Source organism: Syngnathus typhle, linkage group LG3 (genome assembly GCF_033458585.1).
Source record: "Syngnathus typhle isolate RoL2023-S1 ecotype Sweden linkage group LG3, RoL_Styp_1.0, whole genome shotgun sequence".
Classification (NCBI taxonomy): Eukaryota; Metazoa; Chordata; class Actinopteri; order Syngnathiformes; family Syngnathidae; genus Syngnathus; species Syngnathus typhle.
In genome coordinates, this window is record NC_083740.1 from 7859553 (window position 1) to 7874269 (window position 14717).

The 14717-nt window shown below is 39.9% G+C and overlaps 3 protein-coding genes and 1 non-coding gene across 5 annotated transcripts in view; 2 read left to right on the forward strand and 2 right to left on the reverse strand.

Moving 5' to 3' along the window:
* The first annotated feature begins 565 nt into the window (after window positions 1–565).
* trnas-aga (transfer RNA serine (anticodon AGA)) lies at window positions 566–647 on the forward strand. The gene has a single exon. It is a non-coding gene; the product is annotated as a tRNA-Ser (tRNA).
* A 522-nt stretch (window positions 648–1169) lies between these two features.
* nol11 (nucleolar protein 11) lies at window positions 1170–8487 on the reverse strand. The gene is made up of 18 exons (XM_061274990.1): window positions 8295–8487; window positions 7533–7646; window positions 7367–7423; window positions 7009–7157; window positions 6855–6912; window positions 6440–6581; window positions 6084–6290; window positions 5901–5977; window positions 5398–5521; window positions 4904–4995; window positions 4626–4691; window positions 4140–4324; window positions 3602–3727; window positions 3278–3496; window positions 2773–2851; window positions 2502–2594; window positions 2112–2219; window positions 1170–1944 (listed from the first exon to the last, which is right to left on the reverse strand). Exons 1-18 carry the CDS (start codon window positions 8439–8441, stop codon window positions 1831–1833), a joined length of 2157 nt encoding a protein of 718 aa, XP_061130974.1. The 5' UTR covers window positions 8442–8487; the 3' UTR covers window positions 1170–1830.
* A 254-nt stretch (window positions 8488–8741) lies between these two features.
* On the reverse strand, window positions 8742–11598 carry LOC133151722 (beta-2-glycoprotein 1-like). Its single transcript, XM_061274991.1, has 8 exons — window positions 11470–11598; window positions 10741–10917; window positions 10378–10474; window positions 10081–10157; window positions 9735–9923; window positions 9471–9650; window positions 9147–9344; window positions 8742–8991 (listed from the first exon to the last, which is right to left on the reverse strand). Exons 1-8 carry the CDS (start codon window positions 11564–11566, stop codon window positions 8927–8929), a joined length of 1080 nt encoding a protein of 359 aa, XP_061130975.1. The 5' UTR covers window positions 11567–11598; the 3' UTR covers window positions 8742–8926.
* A 1908-nt stretch (window positions 11599–13506) lies between these two features.
* Window positions 13507–14717, forward strand: part of prkcaa (protein kinase C, alpha, a) — a 64601-nt gene continuing 63390 nt past the window's right edge. Inside the window, exon 1 of one of the 2 annotated variants that reach the window (XM_061273908.1) lies at window positions 13507–13857. In XM_061273908.1, coding sequence (XP_061129892.1) covers window positions 13691–13857 — 167 coding nt within the window. In that variant the 5' untranslated portion in view covers window positions 13507–13690. The remainder of the gene's footprint in view (window positions 13858–14717) is intronic. The other variant, XM_061273909.1, reaches the window with a different exon arrangement.

The following is a 14717-nucleotide window of genomic DNA, read 5'->3' on the forward strand; positions in this document are numbered from 1 at the left end:
GACGCCATACAATTTAGTTAGACATAACACTTTGTATCGATTCCGCAGAGCCTGTACTCTAAGATTAATCACTCTGCAGTAAAATATAACATTGGACGCGTGACGTTTAGGAAGTGCTGTCTTTCTAACTTTCGTGTAACTTGACACCCACCACAAAGCGCTAATGATTTCGAATCACGTGACCCACTATTCTACAACAACGCAAATTGCATGCTACTTCATAAAAGCAGTCGCACTTGCGAACACTCTATGCTCCCGGTGCTTTTTAAGAGTTGTCCTATTGTTTTGGAGGACCAGATCAGCTTGGACAGTTAATGCAGTCGTTGCTTTTTTTTAACAGACATGGCGCCACTGTGGTGAAGGCGAGTGAGCAAGAAGATAATCGTAAATGCGTCGAGCAAGTCGTCATAAAGTTAACCGGACCTGGGAACTGCATACATGCATTCGCTGTCTCCGTTACTTTGATATCACATTTCAATGTGTATTGCCTGAATTGCTGAATTTTCAAGGCTATCGAATCGTATCACGTTGGAAGTATACAGAATTTTGATCGAAGTTCAAACATGTTGTCGTGGCCGAGTGGTTAAGGCGATGGACTAGAAATCCATTGGGGTCTCCCCGCGCAGGTTCGAATCCTGCCGACAACGAACAATATTTTTCTAATCGTACGGAAAGAACCAAGGACAAGTCAACCAATTGAATGAAACTGAATACAAATATACACGGTAAACACATCCACCCCAACACTCATTTTACACGCATATTTACAGATAACTGTTTCCAGTTGTCCAGGTAGCATGTTTACCTTTGCAATGCAATAAGTGTCGTGCAAAACAATAGGCCTTCAAACAGAGGTATGTTCATTTAATACATTTTGCTCAGTTTGAATAAAATGTAAGCTTAAATTTGAGTTCTTATTTGAATTAACGGTTATTTCATAGTTTAATGTAATTTTAGGTATGCACGTGAGTAACTTTTTGCCCCAATGTGGAAGCAGGATTCCTGTTCCTCACATCCATGCTTTTATGTCATCTTTAATATTAAAAAACACAAAAATTAAATACATTATACCAACTTCTGAAAATTATAACGCTTGTCATTCCATGCTTTTATGTAATAAGTAATACTTTAAAACAGAAACAATAAATACATTATACTGAGTCACTGACTTCTGAAAATTATAACATTTATATGTGTCTGGAAACATTGGAGATGCGCAGAGACAGAACAGGTGCTTGCAGATAGGCTTCTTGTTGTTGTGCAAAAGATTTACCAATAGATGGTGGTATTGCACTGTGTAATTATCACTGTTCATGAAGGTTTGCACAATGTTAAAATGAGGTTGACGATTTGCTAATGCACAAGAAGTCCATGTATTTCGATGAGGAAAAAGGAAAGTTCAGCATTTCTCACTACGAAATTTTTGGCACGTTTGGATTAAAAAACAAAGTCAATATAAAAGGACAGACCAGAGAACTAAAACAAAATAACTTTATAGAAGCCTATCATTAGTACTTTTTTCTCCAACTCTTCACATACAGACTGCCTCCCCTGACAGCTTAGGCCACGTACAAAAACATTTTAAGATAATATCCAGATTGATTCCATTAAAAAAATGCAAATAAAGATGACATGCAATACAACTTAATGGTCTACAATAAATGAAAACACAATTTAAATCCATCATCGACATTTTTCCCCCCCAAACAAATGCACTGAATCTTTATACAAATTGAGTTCTGGTGGCTAGCTTTTGGACATAAAACCGGCTTCAGGTTAAAATCTGGAGAGGCATGATAATTAGTTACTTAAAAAGCATTACACAGAAACCTAAAATAACTCAATAACCTCAATAGAATATTGTCTTTTATCTTGTTCTATCTTCAAGTCTTTGAGGTGTTTGAGACCTCCCTCAAGTTGTCCAAGTTCAGAATATAGTTTCACCTGAGGATACAACAGAAGGTCACAGGGTTAAAAATAAGACAACATAAAGTTGGTTTGATCTTGAAGAGTAAACCGTTTGCATTTCAAAAGTGATCTAAACTAAAATGTGGATTTGATTTACAGATATAAACCTTACTGCTTGCACTGACAGAACAAGCAGGACGTACCTGAGACTTAATTAAGTTGTAGAGGTTTACCAGAAGGCCTTTGGCCTCTGGGGTCATGACTAGAACTGTGAAATGAGCATCCAACAATAAACCAACCCAATCCATAATCTGTAAGAGAAGGAAAGAAAAACACACATCCCATTGAATCAGTTAACAATAATGGCATACTTTACCAGTTGCTAGTTACTGCAGTACAAAAACAATATTGGCACTCAAAGATGCAGCCGGTGTAATACAGAACAAGAGCAATGAGCAAAAACAAGTCATTACTGCTATCATGTTTTTATTCAATTTGCAACGCCTATTGCCCGAGTTGTGCTCAGTTTGTTGCATCAGTTTTAATGCAGCTGTATCATGACAATTATTCTCAATGTAATTATTATTACAAACCTGTGTCACACTGGGCGCTCGGAAGGTGTGATTCAGAAGAGACGTTTCTTTGTTATATTGCAGGTAGAGGAAGTGCAGATACTGGAGGAAGATCTTGATAGGACAAGAGAAAAAAGTAGATCAATGACATTAAACTGGGAAAGTATGCTTGATGCAGGAATGCTTGATTTGCCAGTACCTACACGACAAGATACAATCATTTTTCACATACGGTACACTGACAAATATAAAACCCCCTTAAAATACAATATAGTGCAACCAAGGAACTCACGAAAACATGTTGTGATGAAAGATCTTTCAAATGGGGGAGAAGGAGGTCATCGCTGAATGCCATCTGTAAGACCTCATTTCTTCACAGCTTCAGTCAAGAATCAAAATCACATTTTCACCATATACAATCTTCAAGATGTCACCGATAATACTGAACTTTTATTAAGTTAGGTTGAAGTCCCAATGATCGTCACACATCTAGGTGTGGTGAAATTTGTCCTCTGCATTTAACCCATCCCCATGTGATTTTGATCCATCCCCTGGGGGAGAGGGGAGCAGCAGCGGTGCCGCGCTCGGGAATCATTTGGTGATCTAACCCCCCAATTCCAACCCTTAATGCTGAGTGCCAAGCAGGGAGGCAATGGGTCCCATTTTTATAGTCTTTGGTATGACCCGGCCCGGGTTTGAACCCACCACCTTCCAGTCTCAGGGCGGACACTCTACCACTAGGCCACTGAGCTGGTCAACACCTAATAATTGGTGTTTGTCTGCCAGTAAAAGGATACAGTAAAACAGCTTTCTGTAAGACAACTGGACAGCTTAGTTCTTCCCACGTTGCGTTCCTATTTTCCGCTGTTGTCATTGTGACATTCGAGTGGTCCTCCAAAGACGACCTAGACCCATTCTGCAAGCCAACCTGACTGTGCTCCCTGGAGGTCAGAGTTTCCATGAAGGAGACACTGTCAGGCTCCGGCTCCACTTTTTCTGCATCACTGTCTGTCATACTGTAACAGAGCGTAAAATATATACATTTTAGCTTGTACTTAAAGGAAGACATTTTTGGAATTGATTCATTGGATTTGCCTCAATGGTTAACATTATCATTCTACCTAATGAAGGCCTTCAGGCAGGTGCAGGTGACAGCTTCTGGGATGTCAGGGAAAAAGTGTAAGCAGAGTTGACACAGGAAGTAATCCTTCTTTTTAAGGGCTAGCTGCACGAGGTCAGGGCACATGCTGTAAAGAGAATCAATCGCATTAAGTGTTTTGTTTCTGAAATTATTTCGCAAAAATACTAAATTCCTATGTGCGGGTAACAAAAGTAAATCTGACGGCATCTTGATTACTTAACGCTGACTCCCCTAAATGAAGAATGTACAAAATATTAATCTCATACATTAAATACAATCGTTTAACCCACCAAAAAGATTTGAGTCCAGAAATTTTAGATATTGCATTTCTTCGGGAACTTATGGAAGCAACTGCAGGCAAGCTTATATTAGAACTATTGTCATGAGTTGAGTCAGTTGGAGACTCTAAATTTATTTTAAATTGATCAGATTTGATCAATACTTCATTAATGCGTAGATTTAGTGCGAAATTACAGTACATCCAAAATCCTTCGGAAGGAAAAACAAAATTTACTAACCTGTGGCAGAGAAATTGGCTGTGTACTAGCTGCGCCAGCGTGGTCGGCGTGTAGAAGGTAGCATCTGCCAAGCTGCGGGACACCAGAGACGATGCCAGCTGGCCCAATGACTGATTCAGGTCTTGGATGGCTCTTCTGGACAAGAGGCGATGCAGAATTTTCTGCACTTCCTCGACTGATGCGGTCTATGTTATATAAAAACAAGCAAAGACTTATAATGCCATCTTGGAATTGTACTATGATGGAAATCAAACAATCGTATGCAAAGTATCCCACATACATATGTGAACATGTTGACCTCATAATCGACCGCACATAAATATGGAATTGAAGTGTAGTTGAAACAGAGAGAGGATGTTGCTCAATTATGTTACACATTAACCTTCATCAAACAACTTTAGCCCCAAAATCAGTAGCTTGCAAAATGGTACAAAACAAATCTGAATCTAAATCTCTTTCAGTAGTCTAGAATCAGAAAAGTATTACCTTGATGAGCTCAAGAACTTGCTCAACTGTTAAACTGCGGGATGACTGACTCCTACTTGAGGTTCTCTGGAATGACAGTAGACTAAAATTAAGGATTGGCTATGCGAAAGGAAGCCACAATAATCTACAGGTGGCATACAAAACACACAACAAAATGGTGCCGAGTTCGCACTTTGTTGGCCAATCGGTACCATCCCTTTTATGATTTGGGACTGAAAGCAACTAACCAAATCTTGTCCATTAGAGTCTTCCTTAGAATGTTACAATAATTCACATACCAAAGTCCTGGTCTCTACTGTTCTCGAGGACTGGGTTTCCTCTTCATGTAAAATGTTGTTCCATGAAGGCACTGACACCAGTGGTCTGGATTCTGTCAAATTTTAATAAAAATTAATCAATAGAGCGGCAAATGTATTTATGACAGCATTTCATTACTGAGTCAAAGACTGTATGCCTTAAATGTAAAGAAGATTGAGAAATACGTGTATACATTTCGTTGCGTATAATCCCAGCCAAACAACATACCAGTTAGTGTCCCCTGAAAAGACGCTCTAATAGATATAACACTATTTTTTTTCCCTTTCTGCTGCCACAAAGGGATTTATAACCAGTTCCAAATATCTGTCACTTTGCACATAAACAGTGAACACAATTCTTTTGGTGGAAACGTGCAGACATTTCATGAGCAAAATATGGAGTCTGCGCACTGAGACATAAAGGGTATTCTTGCTATTTATCCATCTTGTGGAATTGATCGAATGTTTTGGCTCACCTTCAGTCTTGGACTGCTTCAATTTGCCCAAAGCAGAAGCGAGTGAAGATTTGGTGCATCCGTATGGAATAACAGACAGGCATTTACCATGTGGAATGAAGATCTTGTTGGAATAACACCAGAGCTAAAAATAAGGAAAGGTAACTTAGTAACAGTAATGGGTTCGTGCAAATGATAAGCTTGTAAACTGCTCTAAAGTTGTGAGGTGGGAATGAATCCCAATCACAATTGAGAGCAGATGTGATGCTCTACCAAAGTCATACAGTCCTCCATCAGCACGCACCAGCTGAGAGGACAGGGAACATTGGCCTATGGTCCAAATTACGACAAAGGATGTCATTGGTCAAACTTTGATTTGCTCAATGACTCCTTGGTCATGATGCTACTTTAGCTAAACTTGCAAAGCCAAAGCCCCCAGCGCATTTTAAGAAACATCGATAATATAAAACATTTGGCTCTGTGGGTGATTTTTAAAGAAAACAATAAACGTGTTATGTACCTACCTGTCCAAAGATTTTACCCACAATTTCTTTCCCTGCTTGAAGTGTCTGGAAATTGATATTCCAAATGCAGAGGAAATCTGAAAAAGACATCAAGAAATTATTAGTGTTTTGTTTTTTCAAGATGGGGAGTAAAAAAACAGAATTCTCCAGAATGTTTCTTAAGAATTGAATGATGTCAAGTACCTTTACCAGTTCCGGCCGAGGGGTGCGGAACGCCAACCACAGCGACATGGGCTTCATCTAAGAAGACAGCATTAGCTGCAACCAGCCGGTCTTCATCAACCGAAAGAGCCAGGAGCAGATTACGGGGCAGTGAAATGGTTTGAGAGTCCTCATCACGCCCAGGGCCCCACACAGAGATCACACTCTGGTACATGTGTCCATTAGGATCTATATGACAGAGAGATGACAAGGCGTAGAGGAACTTGAAAATTGTGTCGCTCATATTTGGGCCATGTTTGCCATTAATTATGATTGCCATAATCACAAAAATTATGAAGCTAGAAGGCAATATTCAAACAGAAGAAATGGAGGCTTACAGAGGTAAAGCAGATGGATGAGTTCATCTCTGTAGGATGCAGAGAAGCTAAGAGGCGAAAGGCTGGCGTCTTCTCGCTCCAACTGGTACTTCTGCAGTATGTTTGGCTTCACTTTCAGCAGGTACAAAAAATGGTCCCCTTTCTAGAGAAATACATTCAATTTCAGTCAAGCCCATTTATGATGTAAGAATTACCGGGAGCAATCACAAAATAAACAACATTCCCATTCAAAAATATCTGCTGGACTAATATTAGCATTGTTTCCACTAAGTACCTCAATTCGGTTGACTATGAATGAGGTTTATTCTTCCGATATGTAGCAAGGAAGACGGTGCATTTGTAGCTATGCCAGAAAAAGGGGTTTTGGATTGGGTTGGTTTATCATGATGAAGACACAAAAGAATAAATTTGGTACCTTTTCTGTTGTGAAGATGACAAACTGCTGGGTTTCTGCCACTATGTTGGTGCTCCACCTGAAAACAAACAACAGAAAACAAAGACAGCAGCACAATTGAAGCAAATTAAAACTTTCAATCTTTAAACTCCAAATTGCAACAGTAGAATGTTACCTGATGGTTTCATCTGGAGCCAGGACTTCCTCGACTGTTTGCTGAGGAGTTGCGAGAAGAGAATCTAGGAGTCTCACAGCTCCTCTCTGAAACAAGACCACGGGATCTTCTCCAGCAACGCAGTGGACCCTCCAGATGTCAGACGACACCTGAGCAAAACACATAAATACTCCACTATTCAACACATAGCACATAAATACTCAACTATTCAACACATCTGAAGCTGTAAGTCAAGACAAGCGACTTCCCAAACACAGCTATTAATTCAAATGTGAAATACATAATAATGGACCAAATGGCCATGTGACATGTAGCCTACAATAAAGGAAACGCCAGTAGAGGGAACAATCACACTTACAGTAGCTTTAAATGTTTTGTCCAAGAGATCATCATCTTCCTTCCAGATTCTGATCACCTGAAAAGCATACAAAATGAGATTTTAAATTTTGATGGACTAAACCACTGTGTAGCCTCTTTTGCATTTTGAGATGCTGATTGTGATGAGCAACACTGAATGAGTTTACCTTATTGTCTGTTACTGCTACATATTCTTTAGTTTGAGTGTTATAAATTGCTGGAGAGGTCAAACAACTGCCTTGTTTGACAGTCCAGCTCCCCAGTGGCTTTTGGTCTGAAACCTGATACAAACACACGCAAAAAAAAACATTAACACGCCAGTGACAACAATTGGCTGTTATCAAATATGCAAACACTGATACTGGTAACATATCTGCTACACTAGCACCAAACTGATTTAAGTGGATGCCAGAAGTGTCAAAATGTGTACATTACCCTTAGTCAATGGGACAAGCCGTATATCAGTGAGCTTTGTTCAGTTTAACTTTGATCAAATAATGTTTGCAACTTAATTAGAGCACGTTTGGTAATTTTGGTTTAGAAACACTAATTGGAAAGAAGAACTTAGAAAACTATGTCCCATTGTGTATTAGATATATCTTTCATTGTCTGCATTTGTGTAAAAAATTAAGCTAGTAGCATTATTACTTTCTAAGATAATTGGAGTCAAATCTGCTACCAGAGGCTAGAACTTTTCAGAGTCCCACACTTAGGCGCATGATTAGTCAGTGACCTTTGTTGTAAGAGGTTTAACTAGTAATATAAATTAATAACATAATATAAAGTAGTAAAATAAAGTATCCCAGACGCTGGAATGAAAGTCAAAGGCACTTTCTGAGCGAGCCGATGCCTTATCGTGCAAGTCTCATTCTCCAGCTAACTAGCTAGCCTCGAAACGCTTGATGTCCCCAAAACACGTTAAACTTTACCTTATAAAGAGTAACTGATCTGAAGACGTCACTGACGATTACATGGTCGCTATCTCTCTCCGGTTCGATGCCCTGAATGCCGGACTTTGTTGAATTTTGGGATAGAACTAGTCCACACAACGTGTACCCCTCGTACAGCACGGCCATGCTGGAATAAGAGAGGTGGAACTTCGGACAAGCTCGCGAGACAATAGAAAATGCGCAACGAGACTTCCGACGCCACACTCAAAACAACGAGAATTTGATACCGCCTACTTCCTACTCGCAAAGGGAAATACCCTGGCGGCCATCTTGCGTTGCCACTAGCTAAGTGCTAAGTTTTTTAGACTTTTTTTCCTTGTACTTTCCTTTTCAACCCATTTTCAACTGAATATGCACACTACCAAGACTTACTTAACTTGTATTTTGTAGCTGTAGCAACAGTGTTGTCATTTTCATTCCACAAAATAGAATTAAACTTTTATTTCACAAAATCAAGTTCATTCTTAAATCTTACACTGTAGATATCAAACACAAATTGACCATCACACGCATCTTAAGACTCTAGATGTGCTTTATATTTAGAGCCCAGAACAATGCTGTTAATGCTGGTGACGTAATATTCTTAATCAGAGAAGGGATAGGCTTCCATCTCAGCACTGATTTATTTCGGAAGGAAGTGAACCAGAATGAAAGTTGTAGTCTATTCTGCTTGGCTCTGAAAAGAAACACAAATAATTGGTTAGAGTAAAGGTTTGGGTTGTTGTTCAAGAGTAAAGGTTTGGGTTGTTGTTCAAGTTTTCTTGATATAGTTTCTCAATGTACTTTTATAGCATTTGAACAACTGGGAAATTATTATTAATCAATCACTACCTTCATAGCATTCAGGGATTTTGAGATTTCCATCGACGCACTGAGTTGACACAGCATAGCCACATTTCCTGACCTTGTCCAAGCAATAGACTGACACAAGATCGCCGTGGAGGACTCTGTTTGGCTCGAAGTCTGCGATCCAAAAATTTTTTTCTTTGTATAATATTCTTCCTCTATTAATGCCAATACTGCAAGGAGCTGTTTGCCACAAAAATGATAATGTCAAAAAATTAGGTGAAATTGTTGGGATTGTTATGCATAAATAACAAAGCATCCTCATCACTCAAATATCAAAACGTTAGTGTGTGTACATTCATGGCCTACCTTTACAGGCTGGCTTTTCAGACCATTCTCCATTTTTCTGGCAAACCATCTGGAAGCTTCCATCCAGCATGTAGTTGCCATCACAGCCGTACTGCACCGTCTCCATGAAGTCATAACGTCTCTGGTCGTTGCTGGACATGTAACCATTGAAAATGTTCTCTGGTGGAGGGCAAGTTACCACTGGAAAGATTTTTTATTAGACTAGTTTGGTCACTGGAAAAAAATTGTATTTCATTGATTGTTTTTCGTTTTTTTCTACGATACCTCGACATTCGGGTGTCTTGGTCCAATTGCCACTGGCTGTGCACTCTGCATATAAGTTTCCAAAAAGGACGTAAGGAGGCAAGCACTTATATGTCCCATGGGTGCCAAAATATGTCGTGTTTCCCCTTATTTTCCTGTTATAACTGATAAGACCAAACTTTGGGATTGGAGCAAGACCACAAGACACAGCTGCAAGATAAGAGAACAAATACTGTGTTGTAAATGGTAAACGTATCAATTAATGAAAAAAACAAACCTTTGGAATAAATTTGAACTGTTGTGTGAAAGGATTGTTGCAAATTAGAAAAACATTAAGAGAAAAGGAAGGAAATGGCTGAATACATACGTTTACACTCTGGTACCAATGTGCTCCATGTTCCATCAGCCAGGCATGTAGCATTATGGGGTCCAGAAAGGATGTACCTATAGAAAGAAAACAGCCATTTTTTTATTCTATCGGATATAAATATATTTTAAGTTAACTTTGGAGGTTCCATTGAATTCACTCGAGTAATGTTTACTGGGTATGCACGACAACCTCGTAATGGCATAAGAGTGGGCATCACCATTTCTAATTTGACTACTACTTGCATCATTTCTTACATGTCATTCATTGGAATTTAACTAAATGTTCTCACTTTACCCCTCGTGACAGGTATAATTGATTATACTCTGGTACACCGTATCCTCATAGTACAGATCTCCATTGAGCAGTTGGTCAGGAGCAGGACAATGCTTTGCTAAAAGACAGAACAATATGTTAGTACTGTTGTGAGTCTACATATGGTTAGTAACATATTACCTGGCCTTTGCAATGAACAACTAAATTTTTTTTTTTTTTTTCCAAAATGATTGTTTCTTTTCAAAGTTTTGGTATTGTATGAATAATGCATAATTAATTAAAAATAATGATACTACAAAGATGAGGACACAACTTAGAATGATAAAAAAAAAACACATTAAGGAAGTGTGCAGTGACTTGAAATAATATTGAACTGGGACCCACCAATGCACTTCAGTTTGGTTTCAGTCCACCTTCCTTGGTCAGTACATACAATTTTCCGAGGCCCCAAAATGGATGTGTATCCCGGTTTACAAAACAGCAGTAATTCTTCACCAGGCCCAAAGTAGCGCTGGTGCTCCGCTGTTACAATGTTGCCATCCAGCTCAGGTATTGAACACCCTGCAAGGACAAACACATAATTAGTGACTTGATGATTGACAAATAAAGCAAGTGTTGATTAGCATTTAGGTTGTTACTCCATTCATTCTTTCTGTAGTGTTTGTCTTCAATAGGGTCTCGGGCTCGGGGGTCTTTGTTGACTTAGATTGAGAGGCACAGTAAACCCTGGACTGGTCCGGCAGTCATTTTCAAGACAAATCTAGACCTATAGATTTATATTTACAGCAATAGAAATTTTAACAGGGAATTTCTAGTCTTCGGTTAACATAGCATACATGTTTTAGAATGTGGGAAGATGATGAAGAACATGCAAACTCAGCACAAGATGGACTAAGCAGAGAGGAGAACACAGAACCTTGTAACACTGTGTGGGCAGGTTATTGCACAATGTTACCAGCTTGATTAGTTAGTTAGTTAGTTAGTTAGTTAGTTAGTTAGTTAGTTAGTTAGTTAGCTAGTTAGTTAGAGGGTTGGTCTACAATCAGTCATTAGACTACTAAATATAAAAATAGACAGCACTTGTGACAAGAAAAAGTATGAAAATATAAATACCGTTGTCTTCTTGTGCTTTGACAAAGTTAAGAAATGTGACGAATAGCCAAACATAGATAATATAGTCCAACCTGAGGGGAAAAGCACAGAAATTCATGGCGTCCTTCCTGTGGTGACCAAAACTGTTTCTGAAATGTATGTTGACTTTGTCACAACTATTTGTGCTTCTCCAAAAGTAAACAGATAAGAGAAGGACAGTACTTGCTCACATTTGCTTTTGATTCACTTGTCAACAGAAGCAACCTTCTAATAGTCACCTAATGATCACTTTACTGATGCTTCCAACTTTGTGGAAACCTGTTGAGGAAGGTGTGGTTCATGAGGGCATGCTTGAGGCTGTTTGCTGTGGAAGACCTTGATCGTACTTATACACGTTTGGGATGAACGGCATCAGTGATTTTGAGGCATTTTATGAAAACACATTAACACCCTACTGACACTGCAACATTTTGTCAGATGTATGTTTATTTTGACCGCCAGTGACCTTGGCAGAAAAAAAGAATCAATGCTTTGAAATCTCTGTTACTGGAAGCTCTGATGGTGGACTTCCCCTTCTGTTGCAACACTGTTACGTTGTTATAAAGTACATATAAAACCCACATTTGCGTTGTTGTGACTTATATGTATTTACAGTATACTGATGGGACTTGATGTAAATTATTTTAAGAGATTTGAGTGTTGTTTGTTGCTGTTGTTTTTGGTCCTTGGAGTATTCCAAGATTCCATGAGAGGAGGTGGTTAATGGTCATAATAACTGATACTGAAAAATGTAACGGTATTAAAAAGTAAAATAATGAACAAGACATAAATGATCTATAATCAATATTTTTGAAATTCCAACTTACTGCACATGTATCCCGTTGCTATGTGTTCTTGTAAAATTACACTCATCCATCTATCCGTCCATCCGTCCATCCATCCATCCGTCCGTCCGTCCGTCCATCCATCCATCCATCCATCCATCCATCCATCCATCCATCCATCCATCCATCCATCCATCCATCCATCCATCCATCCATCCATCCATCCATCCATCCATCCATCCATCCATCCATCCATCCATCCATCCATCCATCCATCCATCCATCCATCCATCCATCCATCCATCCATTTTCTTTTGTGCTTATCCTCATTCATCATTCCGGTTGCAGTATTTCACTTTTCTCCTTTTCTTCCTGGAAGCTGGTTTTCCCATGTCCTTTCCAACAAACAATGTACTTTTCTGGTTTTCCGCACGATGGCGGCATCATGCAGCATTTTCACGGCATGACCATGGATCGCGTCTCAGTGTTGAGAGGACCATTCAAGAATTAAAGGAAGTTTCCAAATCAGGATAAAGCAAATAATTTAAACTGCAATGACATGTAGCAAACAATTGTTGACCAGTTTCATATTAACAAATCAATGTGTCTGATGGAAGTCGCTGTACGCATGTAGAATCGATTCTAGCTCAGTGACAGTGTGCATGTGAGTGTGACTGGTCGTTTGTCTCTATGTGTGACTTGCAACTGGCTGGCGACCAGTAGTCTGCCTTTCGCCAATTTTCAGATGGGATAGGCTCCAGCACCTCCCGTGACACTGAACAGGACAAGCGGTGTTGAAAATGGACGCACAACACCTGTTTTGACTGACTGGCGTCCAGTCCAGGGTGTCATCATATTTTTTGCCGGGAGTCAGGATAAGGTCCCACTCTCCGACCACCCTGACACCGAACGAGATAAACGGAACAGGACATGTATGGCTTTAGAAATCACTTTTATTACAGTGACAAACACAGTTTGTCTCAGGAGAACTTTTATTTATACAAATAAGTGCATGTTTTGTGAATGATCAATTTTCATAGGGGTAAAAATGTCCTATTGTCCTTCAAATCTGGGATGACCCTACTCCAAAATCAAACAACAAAATAAAAATCCTAATCTGTATTGTGTTGACTGTTAATTGTAGTTAAAGGCCTTCTTCGTCGCGGGGCTCAGGAGAAATGTAGATGCCTTTATTTTGAAGGATACCGGACGTACAGTTTGTATCTGGCTAACTTGACGACGCTCTGAGTTGACAGCTCGGCGTCGTCCAGTGACAGCCACAGGCGGGGAAAGCCCTCACTCGTAGTCTCGCACTCACCAAGTCCCCAGCGTGTCTCTCTGCTTGGCTCCCGACTCAGCGCCGCGCAAGGCACAGGCACTCTCGCAAGACAGCAACACGGAGCTTGCTTGCGTTCAACATGGCCGATACAAGTTCGATCGAGTCGTCCAACGAGGACGTAGCGAATAGATTTGCTCGCAAAGGTGCTCTGAGGCAGAAAAATGTCCACGAAGTGAAGAACCACAAGTTTACTGCCAGGTTCTTCAAGCAGCCGACTTTCTGCAGCCACTGCACGGACTTCATCTGGTAAGCCATCCGTCTCCGCCTCCACCCAACCCGGCCACATCCACGCTTGCAGCCTGTTGCATATTGGATTGCAACTTTGCGCCCCCGAGCCTTCCTCCATGATGTTACGCAACTTTACTTTGCAACTTTCCCCCACCTGATTCTGCAAATCTCACTCTGTTGTCGACTGAGCTGTCAAGAAGCAGACTTCCTCAGGGATCCCGGTGCCAAATGGGGAGGGCCATGTTGTTTATTTTCCCGTATAAAGCACTTAACATGTGTAAACGTTGCGTGCATATGTAGTTTGTAAGTTCCGTTGCGATTCAAAGTCATAATAAGCAGACTTTAGGGCAAATTTAGGATTAGAGAGAAGATTTACTGCGATGTTTCCTGCTAAAGCCGATGCACATATTGGATGAGTCATGATTTTGTCCCTTACCGAGGCACACATCGAGGCATACCGCACTACTATACCCCCCCCCCCCCCAATCTTTTTCTTTAAGAGGAAAAGACTGCCACAGTGGAAACATATGGATTAGTTTTGGGGAAGAAAATTGATATGGAAAGCCCCGTGCCAACAGATTCCGACTATTTTCACAGCTCTTCTAAAGTTTTGTGACTTTTGTTGAGGCAATGATGAATGAGGAAAGGAAAATACAACTTATTGCATCACATTTGGCTAAATTGACAGCAAGTAGAGATCAAAATCAAATAAAATAAGGGATTTACATTGGAAGGTCAACTCCGTTGATGTAAAGAGATTCACATCCCAGAAAAAATAATCCTCTTTAGTTTTTCCATGTGTTTCTTCATGGTTTAATGCAGGGGTCTCCCCCCTTTTATCACCCCAGAGACACATTTATACATTAAAGATCTGGATA

Bases quoted from the DNA above. Each gene is read 5' to 3' on its own strand.
- nol11 (XM_061274990.1), bottom strand. From the start codon at position 8,441: ATGGCCGTGCTGTACGAGGGGTACACGTTGTGTGGACTAGTTCTATCC. The intron at 7,647-8,294 runs GTAAAGTTTAAC...TGTTTGTATCAG, and splicing joins GATCAGTTACTCTTTATAAG to GTTTCAGACCAAAAGCCACT. The intron at 5,522-5,900 runs GTAGGTACATAA...CCTTATTTTTAG, and splicing joins TGGGTAAAATCTTTGGACAG to CTCTGGTGTTATTCCAACAA.
- LOC133151722 (XM_061274991.1), bottom strand. From the start codon at position 11,566: ATGAATTTCTGTGCTTTTCCCCTCAGGTTGGACTATATTATCTATGTT. The intron at 10,158-10,377 runs GTAAAGTGAGAA...TTCTTTCTATAG, and splicing joins AATTATACCTGTCACGAGGG to GTACATCCTTTCTGGACCCC. The intron at 9,345-9,470 runs GTAGGCCATGAA...TGTGGCAAACAG, and splicing joins TGAAAAGCCAGCCTGTAAAG to CTCCTTGCAGTATTGGCATT.